Source organism: Macrotis lagotis, chromosome X (assembly GCF_037893015.1).
Source record: "Macrotis lagotis isolate mMagLag1 chromosome X, bilby.v1.9.chrom.fasta, whole genome shotgun sequence".
NCBI classification, from domain to species: Eukaryota; Metazoa; Chordata; class Mammalia; order Peramelemorphia; family Peramelidae; genus Macrotis; species Macrotis lagotis.
The window spans coordinates 645708927-645724507 of NC_133666.1; the positions used below are offsets into that span (position 1 = coordinate 645708927).

The 15581-nt window shown below is 49.5% G+C and overlaps 1 protein-coding gene across 4 annotated transcripts in view; it reads right to left on the reverse strand.

Moving 5' to 3' along the window:
- ADAMTSL5 (ADAMTS like 5) overlaps positions 1–10624 on the reverse strand; it is a 28571-nt gene extending 17947 nt beyond the window's left edge. For 3 of the 4 annotated variants that reach the window (XM_074204584.1, XM_074204586.1, XM_074204585.1), the window contains exons 1-9: positions 10488–10622; positions 5563–5632; positions 4376–4476; positions 3931–3991; positions 2812–2920; positions 2326–2453; positions 1995–2118; positions 1205–1291; positions 728–891 (exon numbers count right to left, since the gene is read on the reverse strand). In XM_074204584.1, the coding sequence (XP_074060685.1) occupies positions 728–891; positions 1205–1291; positions 1995–2118; positions 2326–2453; positions 2812–2920; positions 3931–3991; positions 4376–4476; positions 5563–5632; positions 10488–10546 (903 nt within the window). In that variant the 5' untranslated portion in view covers positions 10547–10622. Of the gene's footprint in view, positions 1–727; positions 892–1204; positions 1292–1994; positions 2119–2325; positions 2454–2811; positions 2921–3930; positions 3992–4375; positions 4477–5562; positions 5633–10487 lie in introns of all 4 variants that reach the window. The other variant, XM_074204583.1, reaches the window with a different exon arrangement.
- Between the last annotated feature and the right edge of the window lie 4957 nt (positions 10625–15581).

Consider the following 15581-nt stretch of genomic DNA (forward strand, 5'->3'; position numbering starts at 1 on the left):
CATTCTCTAGGCTCCCAGTTTCATAGATCAGCTCCTTAAAATGGTCCCATTCTCTTGGGTTCATTTTGCCCCCACCAAGATATTTTTGAATCTTTGAATATATTTGATATATAACTCCTACCATTAGACTATGCTCCTGGAGAAAAGAAGCTATCTTCTGACTTTGTAATCTCCACTCAAAATACATATAATAGATGATCAATAAAAGTTGATTGTCAATCTAGATTTCTGACAAATATAGACAACAAAGCCCCTAGCTCCCATACAAGCACTCAAGGTAACAAATAGTTTCAGGTCCAGGACAACATTTATTTTTCTCACAGAAAAGGCAGTGATCCTGAGAGGGAAGGGGTGGAAGGATTATTATCCCTTTTTAAGATGACAGAACTGAAACACCAAGGGCTTAAATAATTTTCCTGAGACTACACAGCCTGGGGCATCTAGGTGGCTCGGAGGATACAGCACCGGCCCTGGAGTCAGGAGTACCTGAGTTCTAACTGCCTAGCTGTGTGACCTTGGGCAAGTCACTTAATCCCACTGCTACATAGCCAGTAAATTGAGAAGGCAGGGATTAAACATAGGTCTCCTTATTCCAAATTGAAGGTTGTTTCTATGATTACCCACTGCTTCCTACAGTATTTCAGTGACCCTCCCACACCTGTCTCTAGTAGCCCACAAAAATCTTCCCAGGATTGGTCTTTGTCCCTCACCCTGGATTTGCAATCACCTGCAAGTAGAGGTCTTCACCTATGGGCCCAGTTGCCCACAGACTCTCATCCCGGTCATTGGTGCGGCTATAGTGAACCTGAGTCCCAGACACCTGGAAGGTCCCTGGCCAGTCAATGGCCCAGTCTCCATTGAAGACATAGCGCCCATCACTGCCTAATAGTGCTGGGTGGCAGGGGAAGGAAAAGGAGTTCAAGGAGTTTCTAGATATCAAGTTAGAACTTTTTAACAGCTTCACATCCCCATGCCTCAGTTTCCCACATTCATTAGGATACTAGGAGGTCCTCAGGCCAGAGGAAGGGATTGGGTTAGTTCAGCTCTAGACTCTGGGCTGATCTGTTTCCTGGGAGTCCCTATCCATTATGAATAGCCCCATCCTAACCAGAGATATTACCCCCAGACTTGCCCTTTACCCTCCACCCCAGCAGGGCTGAGAAGCCCCAAGCTCCAGGAAATAGGAGATCTTCTTGGCTCTCACCCAGATAATTGCGGCTCCGGTCAGTGACTCTGATGTGCCGGGCACCAGTGGGAATAAGGGTCACATTCCAGTAGCCATAAGATTGGCCTGATAGGAAATTGGGGAAGGAGAAGTCAAATGAGTCCCATTGCTTTGACTTTGCTACCCTCCCTCAAGAGCCATGAGTGCATTTATATTTAGGGTCCCAATCACCATACAAGCCTGTGTGTATTTGGGGAAGCACGATGTGGGGAAGGTGAGGTAGAAAGAGGTTGGCCCTGGGCAACAAGTAATGACAATCACTTACCATTAGAGGTTACTCTCCCCACCCCAAAAGAACTTTCATTTCCTCTTCTATCAAATGGAGGAATTAAATTGAATGGTCCCTTTCAGCTATGACATCCCATCTCAGAAGCCCTTGACCTTCCATATTCTAATGTCCCCTCTACCCCTACTCTGACATTCTGGGTTCTAAAGTCATTAACCTCTCTGACATTAGGGCTCCTTATAGCCTTGAATCCTCAACTCTGACATTTTCTATTCTGTCTGAAGGGTTGCTCCTAAGTCTAACACAGTGTTCTAAAGTCACCGCTCTGGGCCTCAATTTCTATCCAAAAAATCTGATCCTTCCGGCTCTACCTCTCCATGCCTGAAGGTCTTGTTATAGCTCTGACACTCTATGTTCCAGAGGCTAGAAGGGACAGGTGGGACAGGTGAAAGTCTGAGAACTCTAGGTCATGTCAAGCCTAGGGCAGGAAGGAGTAGGTAAGGGAAAGAGGGCAAAGGGGCAGCCCTGCAGGAGAATAATCACCAGAGGGCGGAGCAGTCTCACTGAAGACACGCTGGATGAAGAGACAGGAGTTGTTTCTGCCACCACATTGCCCACAGTTGTCCTCATGGATCCCAGAGCCCAGGACACCATCACAGCCTGCGGTCTGGGGAACAGGAAGAGAGGGAAATTTGGTTTGGGAATTCCACCCTCCACAGGGCTAGGAACTCCAGAGGTACCTCCCTTGGGGGCATGCCAGAACACAGCCTTCGACCATCTTCAACTGTCCAGCCCCCCTTCACTTCCCCCTGCAGGCCAAAGGGTTCAATGGGCACTTGGGGCAGAAATCAGATTGAGTGGGGGAGACTCTCACAAGGCATCGGCCATTGATACAAAGCCCCTCAGAGTCCAGGCTGCAGGGGGTCCCATCCAGCACCCGTCCAAAGGTGTAGTAGAAGGTGTGGCCCTCCGCCAAGCAGTTCAGGTCACACAGGTTGGGAGCTGGCAGAGAAGATGAAAGTTTGGGAAGAAGTTGCCTCGTTGCATGCTCCCAAAAGCTCTTCCCAGGAAGTGTTCCCTAATTAGTCAGCTCCATCATTTCATGTCCTCTTATCCATAAGACGGAGATCATGGGTTTAAGCCACATATGGATCAGCTTTACAAATTCTCTTTCCAATTCTTATGGGGGGACATCTCCAGGCCCCTACTCACAGGGAGCCTGGTTTCTCCTATCTCCAGTTTGAAGTTCTGGATGATCATTCAGTTACCCACTCCCAGACCTGGGTAACCCTAAACTGCTCAAAAGTAGGCTCAAGAATGAGGAGATACCAGTGTCCTAGCCTTGAGCATAACCACTCACCTCCATAGAAGGGTACCCACTGATAAGTGGCTTGGTCACTCAGAACAGGCCTGCTGTTGTAGAGGGCACACTGCAGCTCCCTGAAGGGCATGGCACCAGAGGGGCATTCCTGCCAAGCAAAGCAGGGAGAGAAGGCTCTGTCAGAGCAGTGCCCTTGGGCTGGAGGATCAGAGGCTGCTGGGGAGAAGGGGGAAGGGTTGGCACTGTGGGACTAGGGAGAGGATGTTTGGAAAGGAACTAGGGGAAGGGAAGTTGAGATTGGGAGATTGGGATGTATAATGGGTAAGAATTTCACCAATATTCAAGGATTCAAGGGAATAAGGAAAAAGACTGTAGGCAATACTGAATGAAATCTTGAGAAAAGAGAACTGAAAATTGACAGGATGCCCATCAATAACAGAATAGCTGAGTGAGTTATGGTATGTGAATACTATTGTTTTGTAAGAAAGAAGGAAGGAGATGTTTTGCATGACTTCACATGTATAATTGATATCACATTGCCAGCCTTCTCAATAGATGGGGGAGGGGGGTGAAGTGAAGGCAAGAATCCCAAACTCAAAATTTTCAAAAATAAATGTTACAATATATTTTTTTAAATAGGAAAAAATGATGAGGGGGTGGTTTTCAGAAAATGGTAAGCTATTTAGAGGATGTGACATGTTTGGAAAACACACTTGGAACCATAATTGGTTAGGATCATCAGGGCTGAATCTTGCCTTCAGAAAGTGGGTGCAGTACATGGGGAGACTGTGGGTATATGGAGGGAAATAGAGGGCTGCAGAGCAGAAAGGAGGGGGGATCAGATTCAGAATCACAGGCTAGGAGCGTCTTTAAAAAATAGAATGTTGGAGCTGACAGGGATCATCCAACAGCCCCTCATTTTATAGGAGAATCAAGGGTAGAAAATGAGGCTTGCCCAAAGTCACAAAGCAGACTGGGACTTGCCCCTGGGTTTTCTGAACTCAAAATTCTTTCCACTTTTTCCTCTTGGGGAGTCGAAGCTGGGGAGAGCGAGGGAGCAAAGAGGGGCTAGGAGGGGGGAGAATATGATTGGCAGGAGGGAGGTAGAAAGATGTCATCTTGGAACTGGGGATATCTGAAGGCTTTTGGGGGACTCACAGGGAGCCTGCATAGACGGTACTGGTGAGACTCTCCCCCGCAGGCATGTTCCCGGGAAATCCTGCAGGCAGATTAGGGTGTGTGTGTGGTGGGGGGGATCCAAAGGCAGTCAGGAAAGCAGCCGCAGTGCCTGGTCTATAAATCCCTCCCCCCGACTTCCTGCATATACCGCTCCCAACCTAGCCCCACATTCCAAAGGGATTAAAGGGCTGTGCTCCTGGGATGGGGCGTGGGGGTGCGCCCAGGCCTGTCTAGATCCCCCTTCCCATCTTAAACCCTAGGGGATGGGGAGAGGAGGGCAGTGCCTAGCCCCCCCAGCCCACTGGAGGAGACCCACCTCTCCAGGTTCCCCCCAATCTCCTAAACTCCCGTCCTTTCCCAGGCCTCTCAGAACAAGCCCTCCTCCTCTATGGTCCCCCCTTCCCCATTATTCTGAGGGTCTCACCGCACACATCTCCTGCTGCGAACAGAAGCCCCCTGACCACAAGTACTGGAGCAGCTGCTCCAGGGTCCCCAGGACGTCCACTCACTGGACCCGGATCTTCCCTACTTGGAGGAACATAACTGTTAGTTGGACCAGGAGTCCTAGGTACCCCTAGGAAGTTTCCTCTAGGCCCCTTGATGGGGTGGAGCCAGGGAATGAGGTGAAGGGCCCCAGGGGGCCCTGTCCCCCTAGGGGGACCCCTCCCTCTGTCAACAGGGCCCAGCCCCAACCACTTCCTCTGCCCCCGTGGGGAGGCAGGCAGGCAGCACATGGGGAGCTTCCAGAAATATCGGGAAGCAGTTGCAGGGTGCTAGGTGCTATCTAGCCCCAGCCTGTTCAACCAGCTCCAGCCCCAGCCTCCAGGGCTGCTGGCTCAGCCCTTGAGAAGAAAGGGGGGATGAATGTAATTTCCATAAAGAGAGGGATAAGGAATAGAAATGAGTAAGGGAGGCCCTAGAAGCTGATGGGATATGAGGAGGTAGGGTGCAGAGGTGGAGGTGAGATGAGGAGGGGCTCTTCAGGGTCTGGTACAATTGTGGCTGTGCAGGGGGAAGGGATGCAAAGAGAAGAGCTGCCCTCCCCCCCCAAAAAATGCTGATTCTAGCAAGGGACCCTGACCACCCCCTCTTTTCCCCCCTGTGGGCCAGATTCCATGGAGAGTAGAGGCAAGAGATGCGGGGGCTGAGTTTCTAAGGACTGGAAGGGGTCCATAAACACAGAGAAAAGGGCAGCTTGTAACCTCTGGCAGGACTCTCCCTACATTAACAAGACACCCACACAAAAAAGTGAGCTTCCCCATAAATCCCTCCCAACCTTAGCTCCTGTTCCCTTGGGACCAGACTTCAGTCTGTGGATGACAATTTTGGGGGGGGGGGGATTGCACACATTCATCCAGCTTCCTGTGAAGAGAGGCTGCTGCTCTCGTCACCCTCAAATAATTCAACAAAGTCACTAGCAATGAGCAACAGAGGGTTACGAAAGTGCCTCTGTGACCTCTGGCGAAGAAGAAATTCCAATATAGCAAAGAAGACTGGGACATCCTCTGCCATCCCTCCCCCAGGGGATGAGGATGAATGGGCCATAGTTCCTCAGAGGACAGGGGTCTTCTGGGACCACAGGGATGGCAGACTCTGGCGTGTTCCCTTTACCTGAGCTCTCCCCTCCAGACCACAGCATAGGTATATCCAGATGAGGAGCAGGACTGGTCGAGGCCTGGGCCTAAGGACAGCAAAGGGTAGAGTTTAGGAGCTCCAGGGGCTCAAGACAGGGATCCTCTAGGAGGCTTCCGTTCCCAATTGAATAAAAGAGCATTTACATAAACTTTAAGGTTGGCAAAGCACTTCACGCATCTTATCTCAACTGATTTTCACAACAGCCCTGGCAGAAGTGTCCAATTTAAATGAAAATAATTTAAATTTAATTATCCCAATTTAAGGAGGAAACTGAGATTGAAAGACTTATGGGAGGCTAAGTGACTTGGCCTAAGTCACATAGTTAGAAAATATCTAGGGGAGGATTCCAACTCAGGTCTTCTTTGCCCCATCCTTTCCATATCTCCTGATCTGCTTTTTCTTATTTTTTCCAATTGTGCCCTACTCTTTGTGACTCCATTTGAGTTTGGTTTCCAGATCATTTTACTGCTGGTAAAACTGAGGCCAACAGATTGAAGTGACTTGTCTAGGGTCATACAGCCAGTTAAGTGTCTGAGACCAGGAAGATGAATCTCTATCAACCCCCAGTACTCTATCAACTACACTAACTGCCCCCTAATCTACTATTCACTCTCTAAAAGTTCTTGGAGAAATTTCTTCCTCCAGATTCTCATTTTCCAAAGGGTTTCCCCATCACTGGAGGTCATTCAGACCATTTGCTAGGGATAACAGTCCTATTCAGTTCCATGTTGGAATAATTCTGAGACCCCTTTCAACTCTGTGAACTAGTTGACCTCAAAGTTCTCTTCCAGCTAGCTCTAAGTACCTCCTAACCACTTCCAGTATCTCTCTTTCCTTGGCTGAGTACATGCCCCCCATCAGCATGAGCCAAAACCCCCTCTTAAAGACAGCAGGTGACTTTTGAGAATTGTCATGCCAGGAAACTTCATCAGATGGCCATGACAGTGATGAACTGCTGAGAGCTTGGCTGGGTTGGTCCTCCATGTCAAAGGATCTATCCTTGGCCTCTACTCCACACATTTCTTGGATAGTACTGATTTTTTCCTTTTGTGATCTAAGGTCTCTTCCAGTAGATTGTCTATATCCTACGTTCTAAGGTTCCTTTCAACTACCAACAAGCATTTAATAAGGATCTACCACATGTAGGCACTAGGAATGCAAAGATGAAAATGATACAGTCCTTACCTTCAGGAAGTTTACATTCTATTTGAGAAGAAAACATATATACATAGACATACATATATACATACATATATATATATACATATATACATATACATATATATATATATATATATATATATATATATAATCTTGTGTGTGTGTGTGTGTGTAGAAGCAAAATAAAGATGAGGAAGGACAGCATTTCAGGGAAGGGAGACTGACAATGCAAAAGAGAGGTAGGGAGATAGAGATTGTGATAGGAGAGGAAGAGCAAAGGTTTCTCTGGCTGGCCAGCCAAAGGAAAGCTATAGAACAAGGCTGGACGGGTAGGGTGGAATCAGGGAGGATGAGGCTTTAAAAAGTGAACAGAGGGATTCAAATCGAGGGAAGGAGGGACATGGTCAGACCTGTGCTTTTAGAAAGTCACTTTAGCAGCTGAATAGAGGAGGACTTGAAGTGGGAAGAGATCATTTTTTTTTAGGTTTTTTCAAGGTAAATGGGGTTAAGTGGTTTGCCCAAAGCCACACAGCTAGGTAATTATTCAGTGGTTGAGGTCGGATTTGAACTCAGGTCCTCCTGACTCCAGTGCTCTATCGACTGCACTACCTAGCTGCCCCTAAAGATCAGTTTTTTGAGGGCCACCCCCAGGATCACAGATTTAGGAATAAAGGAAGCCATCTAATTCAACTTGAATTTTTCAAGATTAAATGGCAAGGGCAACTGGTGGAACATAAAATAGAGTACTAGCCCTGGAGTTAGGAAGGTCTGAGTTCAAATCCAGTCTCAGATGTTTATAGCCATGTAGCCCTGGAGTCCATTGCCTCCAAAAAAATTGGTTAAATTTCACAAATATTATGCACTTACAACAATGGAGACACTTTTGGAACATTAAATAAGACATGCCTAGAAGGCTTTCCTCCTCAATTCTGACTCCTGGCTTCCTCTAAGTCTCAACTATAATCCCATCTTCTACAGGAAACCTTCTCCATCCTCTATTTATTCCAGTTTATTCCCTCTACTAATTATTTCCTATTTATTCTGTATGGGGCTTGCTTTGTACATATTTATTTGTATGTAGTTTCCCTCATTAAATTGTAAACTCTTCAGGGCAGGGATTGGTTTTTTTTTTTACTTCTTTTTGTCTCTCCAGTACTTAGCACTAGGCAGGTTCCTAAGAAATGTTTATTGATTGATTGCCTGACTGATAAAAACAGAAGTGAAAGTCCCTGCCCTGGGCTGCTAGACTTGAGTTTGAATTTTACCTCATATCTTTACTAGCAGGGTACATTCCTTATTCTCCATGAGCCTGTTTCTTCATCTGTGAAACAGGTTCAAAAACAGCACCTACTGCACAAGGCTACTATAATGGCTAGTGTAAGAATCAAATGAGATAATGTATGCAAAGCACTTTGAAAACCTTAGATTAATATATAAATGCAGGCTATAATTATCATCATCATCATCATTCAGCTTAGGGATACCTGATGGAGGAAGATCTGTAAATACAGCATGTTGAGAAAGGAGAGAGGCTGGGATTCAGGGCAGGACACAGAAGGACTTTAAGCCTTTGGGGAGTTCCAAATTAACACACTGGATGTTGTTCTTTGGGGAACATATGAGTGAAAAAATCTGTGATTTCTGACTTACATAAATTGAGGAAGGTCTCTTAACCTGAGTTTCAGTTTTCTCATCTATCAAACAGCCCCCCCCCCCCAGGAAGGGGGCAGCACCCTACCCTCATCAACCACACCCTCATCCTGACTCTGACCCCCCAACCCTCCTGGCTCCTATATACCAGTGTCCCTTCACTCCTTATCTCTGAGCACAGGCCTGGCCACTGATCAGATGTTGGCAGGAAAATAAGCAGCTGCCTAAATCTCTTGGTGGGGACAGTGTTTGGATGGTAGGAAAACTAGGTGGAGAAAGCAAGATTGGGGACTTCCCGGATGGGGTTGTCAGGGGTCAGTGTCCACCCCAGCTTGGCAGCATCCACTTGGGCACTGGGCTCCTTTAAGCAATTTGAAATTAGGTCTGGGGGCTGCATCCTCCCCAAGGCATTATAACAATTGTCCTTCCCAGCAAGTACCAACACTTCCTTAGTCTCAGGTAGCAAACAATATCCTCAAATGACCAGGAGAAAACTCAGCTGTCAACAACCCCAAAAGGATCCTAGAAATATGGAATACCAGAACTGAAAAGATCTTAAAAGTCCAATCCTGTCATGTGACAGAAGGGAAATCTGAGTCCCAGAGAGGGAGAGGGACTTGTCCACAGTCACACAGAGCAAGTGGCACTAGGGCCTGCTCTCTCCACTGAGAAATCCATAAACAACAGGGTGGATCACACTGGAAGTCCCCAGAGGCATCCCTTCTTTCCTCATTTTCTATTGACTCAGGCCCTTCTCTCAGGGTTTGAAATTGTTGATTGTGGGAAGGATCTCAAAGAAATGAGGCAGTGTTGTGCAATGGAAAGAACTCTGGCTTTGTCCTCAGGAGGCCTGGCTTCCCTGTGGAATAAGTCACTTCCACTCTCAGGGCCTCAATTGCTCCTTCTATGATAGAAAGGCTCTGGGTTAAATGACTTCTTTATAAGGTCATTTCCATCTCTCATATCCTTGGATTCTCTAAACTTTACCCAGAAGGTAGTTTGGTTTCAAGTGCATCACTTTGGAAAAGAACCCACCAAACTTTGGACCAGGTCAAGATGGAGGTGGGGTAAGGAGGTCAAGGGAGGAATGAGCTTGGGCTGGTGTATGGGAATTTGAACACCCACAGAGAATCCCCAGGGGAGGGGAGGCAAGACTCTGGAAGCAGCGGTGGGGGAAGGGGCAAGGAGATTACTCATCTACTCCTGGAGGAGGGAGAAGAGACACTGGCCTGGGAACTCTTGGGTTCTTCTTGCTTATGTCTTTGAGCCCAAACTCTTATCCCTCAGAACTTCCAGGTTCTAGATGAGTAAGTGAAGAGAACCCACCATTCTAGTTTCTTAAAAAGTGCTTTTGTCTATCTAGTAGGAAAGTACCTGTGATAGTCCCTCGGGGGCAGGGAACTTAGTTTGGAATGGGGGGTGTCTGGAATCTGGGGAGATGGGGATAGGCTGGAGATTAGGAGTGGAGATTTTAACAGTTTAAGAAGGAAGTGTTTACTTAGGGCTTCCCTTAGTAAAGGGAAGGAGAGAAAAAGTGAGTGATGGGAAATGAGGGGGATGGAGGTGGGGGCTTAAGTTTGGTTCCTGGGCCAACTGAAGGAATAAATCAGAGGGAACTGCCACCCTAATAATGTCTAATCTCCCCTCCTCCAGATTCCCAGTAAAATTTTAGGGGGGATGGTGGTTAGAGAGGAGTGAGACCCTGGAGGAGTGAGACCTTGGTCTAGTCCCGAATCTGCCACTAGGCAGAGAGGTGTGACTGAATAAATGCTTTTTCCTCCCTCTGGGCCTCAATTTCCCAACTTCAAGATGAGGAGGCTAGGCTAAATGACTCTTTCAGTTCTGACTTTTCTGTTCTAAAGTCCTTTCCAACTCAATCATTGCGTGATGTAATCCTTTAGTCCTTTCTCCCTTTCCCCTCCCTGCACCCCCCCCATTGTGAAGGTCCCTCAGACCCCCGTTTCTTCCTGGAGAGGATGGGGACACAGACTGATTGCCCCAAGCTTCTTTGGAAGGGGCTTGGCGGGGTGGGGAGGTCCTGGGGAATGGTCCCCAATTCCATGGCTCCCTGGGAGGGTCCAGGGACTTACCAGAGCTTCCCGGCGGGGGGTTCAACCCGAGCCTCTTGGGTCCCCGCGGGAGGTGGCATCTGGGGGGAGCTGGGCGGGCCACCTCTCCCCAACCTGGGCTGCGTCTCTTTGCCGCTCTGCCGGCTGGGGCTGGCCTGCTATGGGGTGCTGCCCCAGCGGCGGCCCCTCCCACCCCGGGCCGGGCCGGCGGGAGGAGCGAGGCGGGGGCGCCTCCGGGGCCCCAAGGCCTCCCAGGCCCCCACCCCTTCCACTCCACCCAGGGCCCATTAACCCCTCCAAGCTTGTCCCGAGACTGAGGGGGGCCTCGGCTCTGCTAAGGGAGGAGGGAAAGGGCTCCCGGGCTCTGCGGCGGGGGGTTGCTCTGGGCACTTACGGGGGGGGGGCAGGGGACCCCCCTCCCCCAGCCGGCCCGGGAGACGGGGCGGGGCCGGATTGCCCTTCGGAGTTCGCTCTCTCCGGGCTCCCGGATCCGAGGAGCTGGGGGTGGGGGGACACCGGAGGGGTATCAGCGGCTTGGGGCGGGGTGGGGGTTCATTCTCTCCGGCTGCCCCGCCTTCCCGGGGCCGGAACCGTAGTAGGGGCCCCAGGCGACCTGGAGCTGCCAGTGACCTTGGGCATCCCCACTGGTCCGAGCGGAGGGGAGGGGAGAGGGCAGGGGCGGGGCGGGGCGGGGCGGGGGGAGCCATCCGTCCCTCCCCTCTCCTGCCCTCCTCCCCTCCCCTCTCCCAATCTCATTTTTCCACACAGCCCCCCCATCCTCTGCTCTTCACCGCCCCCCACCCCGCCCCGGGCGTTGCTATTTCTGCTCCTCCTGCTCAGGCTCGGGAAATGTGAGCTCGGGGTGCGGTGCTCCCAAGGGGGAGGAGAGAAGGGGAAGGGTGAGGCCGGGCTCGCCCCCGCTCCACTCCCGGGGCTCGGAAGGCCCTGGCGATCCTGGGGGGGGGGGTCTGCCTTCTCCGTTTACAGATCGGGAAACTGAGGCCCAGAGCAAGAAGCCCAGCTTGGCCTGAGTCGGACCCAGCTTGGCGCACCCTGAAGGTCCCCCCTTCCCCCTCGTCCAGCCCCTCCCCAGGAATAGCCCGGACCCTTGGGTCCACTGAGCCCCTGACCCCAACCATTTACTTGACCTCCCCTGCTCCGCCCTCGGACACCTGGGTCCCCAGTCTGGCTACTGGGACCGCGGAGGCCAAAGCAAGCAGGATCTTCCAACACTCCATGCCGGGGTGTCCCTTAGGGACCGGGGCGCTTGCAGCTAGCCGCCGACAAAGGGGTGAACTGAGGGGGGTGGGAGACTGCAGAGACGTGGGAATCCTCCATAGCGACCCCTGCCGGACACGACCCCGGACAACAAACTAACGGGGGTGCGGGGAGGAAGGGTCGAGGAGGAGGAGGAGGAGGAGAAGCAGCCCGGAGAGAGCTGGGACCGGGCCGGGGCCAGGCTAGGACGCCACTGCGCCCAGTCCTCCCTTGGGGCTGCGTAAACAGGGAGATCGGATGTCCCAGGCGCGTTCCAGGACGCTGCTGTCATGGGGGGGGGGGTAGAAAGAGACCTTGGAGATGGAGGAGCCCTCCCCTAAGTCTAGATGGCCCATTCCATCTCTTAAGCTTCCCTCTCTTGCTCATGGGCCTGCATCTCCAGACCTCTGTCCTTGTCCCCTGAGCCTCTTGGACCCCCTCTCTTGTTTGTAGACATCCCAATCTCCTTTCCTGGCCCTGGGCCCCCAGGGCCCCCAGGGCCCCTCTCCGGGGCAGAGGGGGATCCAGCAGGGGAGGATTAAGGATATAAGAAGGCCAGACAATCAGGAAACTTTTGGAGGGATTCAAAGAAGAAAAGAGTTGAATAGGAAATTAAACAGGAGCCCAAAGCCTTAGCTAGACTAGGTTCTGGAAGGAGTTCTGGAAAACCAGAATCTAGGGTCTAGTGCTGGCTTTGTCGATGGACTCATGGAATGTTAGAATTAGGAAGAATCTTACTATATTAATGGTTGAAGATCCTTAAATCTTGGATTTTAGAACAGTAACAATTTACATAACTGCCTTACTTATAGTCCCCCATCAGGTCCTCAAAACAATCCTGTGAGGCAGGTATCTGTTACTGTCTCCATTTTACAGATGAGGACACTGAGGTTTAGGGAAGTTGTGATTTGTCCATTGTCACAATAGTTGTATCCGATCTGGATCTGCCCGACTCAACTCCATCGACATTACAAAAACCACATCACTCTCTATAAAAGAGACCTTTCTCATTTATGGTTGGGGACACAGTTCAGGAAATATAAAAGGACTTGTCCAGAGTCACAGAGTAAATAAATGACAGGAAATACAGACCTAAACCTCTAGAACCCTCAGTTACTACCCCAGCTGGTTCAGGATTGATGGAGGTGAGGAAAATTGGCATAAAAGGGTAAAAATACTTTGGATTACTTGCAGGACTGTGGGTTCTCAAAGGACCCTTGATCTTACTCCCAGTTCTTTTGAGCTCTCTTCTCTGCCCTCCCCTCCATCCCATCCTCCAGACCCCGCCTTTCTACTTTTTCTCACAAAAAAATCTATCTACTTTATCAAACTGTTAGGAGAAACCCTTGCCAAAGGTCCCCAAATGTTATAGGCCTGAAAGCCATTAGGGGGCGCTGCTCACCTACTGAGATCACTCTGGGATCTAGATAGGCACTCAAAATTGGAATCTGATCTTTTTCTAGAGTCTTAGAATCACTTTAGAACTGGAAGGATCGCTCAGTCCCTGATTTCTTCATCGACCTTCGCTTAATTTCGCTTAAAATCTTGACTCTACCATTCACATGCTTTGCAAACTTGGTCAAGGCCCCTCTGGTCAAGCTAGACTAAGTCACCTCAAAGACCTCTTCTAGCTCCAAAACTCAGGGAAGTAGGCTAAGAACAAAGCCTGTGATGGACCACCTAGGGAGTGGGGAAGGTTCTGAGTGTCAGTCAACAAACATATATGAAGCATCTGTTATGTCCCAGGCCCTGTGTTCCTTACAAAGATAAAAGACAAAAAATAGTCACTGTCCTCAAGGCGTTATGGAGGAGGCAATACATGCAGTTGTTGGGTATTTTATGCGAAAGCAATTGGGGTAAAGTGACTTACCCAAGGGTCACACAGCTAGAAACTGTCTGAATCTGAATTTGAACTCAGGTTTTCCTGACTCCTGGACTGTTGCTCAATCCATTTCACCTCCTAGCTTCTCAACACATCATAGCTTTTGCATTGAAGGCCACCCCGATTATAATCAAAACTCAAATGTAAACTTTTACTATGTGGTTTATGAATAGAATTTTGATATATGTCCTTCATTCTCAAAGAAGACCATGACATCAGGGAGGTGGATGACTGAAGATGGCTTGGATTCAAGGCAATCAGGGTTAAGTGACTTGTCCAAAGTCTAGTAACTGTCTAGTGTCTGAAGTCAAATTTGAACTCAGGTCCTCCTGATCCCAGTGTCTGGTGCTCTATCCACCTAGTTTGCCCAATAGAATTTTAGATTTTAGAATAAAGAAAACTCAGGTTCAAATCCCAAGTGGAACATAAATGAGGGGATTAGAATCATTGATTTCTAAGGTCTCTTTTCAGTTCTAAATCTGTGATCTTCAAGAGTTCAGACTGTTCTTTTTGAGGGTTAAATCAAGTGTCTTCCCCATCTCGCCTCCTCCAGAAATATAAGGAGCTTTAGCTTCTATGGGGCTCCAGGGCTTATTTTCCTTCTAAACAGTCCTATGACATTCAGTCAGTGCAGCCCCACTTGATAGATGAGAAAGTTGAGGGAAGGACAGAAAAAACTTGCCTTCCTTGTTGCTGGGACTTACGGAAGCCGTTCTGAGCAGTTTCCCTTTGTTTTGAGCTAATGATGTCGATGTCTGTCCTTTTTTCATGAAGAAGACCATGACATCAGGGAGATGATGCCATGACAAGCAGGTCAACTGGATTTGAGTGAGGGGGGCTGTGCAAAGTCACCAGCCTCAGTTTCTCTTCCGGAGCCATCTGGATCCAGTGACCAGATATGAATCTGGATGATTGAAGATGACCCTGGATGTGACTCAACTCAGAGTTGAGCGACTTACCTCCAGGGTCACCCGGCTAAGTGTCAAGTGTCTGAGGTTGGATTACAACTGCTGTCGTCCAGACTCCAAGGCCAGTGCTCTATCCACCAGCTGATAGATCCCTCACTGTCTGTCTCCCTTCAATCAATACAGCTTTGGTTCACTGGATCCATTTAAGTGTTGGGGGGAAGCACTGTTTATTCCTAGGTGTCCCTTGGAAGCTAGGTAGCACAGTGGATAGAGCACTGGCCTTTGAGTCAGGACTGGACTTTGAATACAGCCTCAAATACGTTTGCCACTTACTAGCTGTGCTACCTTGAGCTTGTCACTTAACCCTGATTGCCTCGCATGACCAGTCTTTCTGATCCGAATCTGGTCATTGGACCCAGTTGGCTCTGGAGGAGAAACTGAGGCTGGTGACTCAGCACAGCGCCCCCTCACTCAAATCCAAGTCACATGCTTGACATGGCATCACCCCCCCCCATGTCATGATCCTCTTTGAGAAAGGACAAAACATTGATAGTTTCTAGGAAAGGATGGATTCCTCCCAACTGGCAGAGAATCTGCAGGTCAGGGTTCACCATCCCTTCACCCCTAGGGAGGGGGATGACAGGAGTCTCCTCCAAGCCCCAGGAAAAAAGAGAGAGAGAGAGAAGAGGACTCCCTCTAGGCCCAAGCTCTTTACTAAGCAGCTCTGCCCATTTCTCAAATTAGGAGACCGAGGCCCACGTTGGTGGAGGGGGGGACTTATGCAAGCACACATAGTGACTGAGGGCCAATATAAGCCCGTCACCTTACGGCCACCCTTGTATGTACAGTCACATGTAGAACCCACCTCCATGGCTGCTTATAAATAACCTGCATATATATCGGGGAGATAGGCAGATGGATAGAGAGGGGGATGCAGCTAGCTGTCCCCCGGGACTCCAGCTCCCTAACACACAGATGCCCACACAGTGCTTTGTTCATCCACATCCCCAGGACGGCTCCTACACCCCAAATCTGCCCAGAAGCAGAGCGCCCCTCTTCCATCTCCCC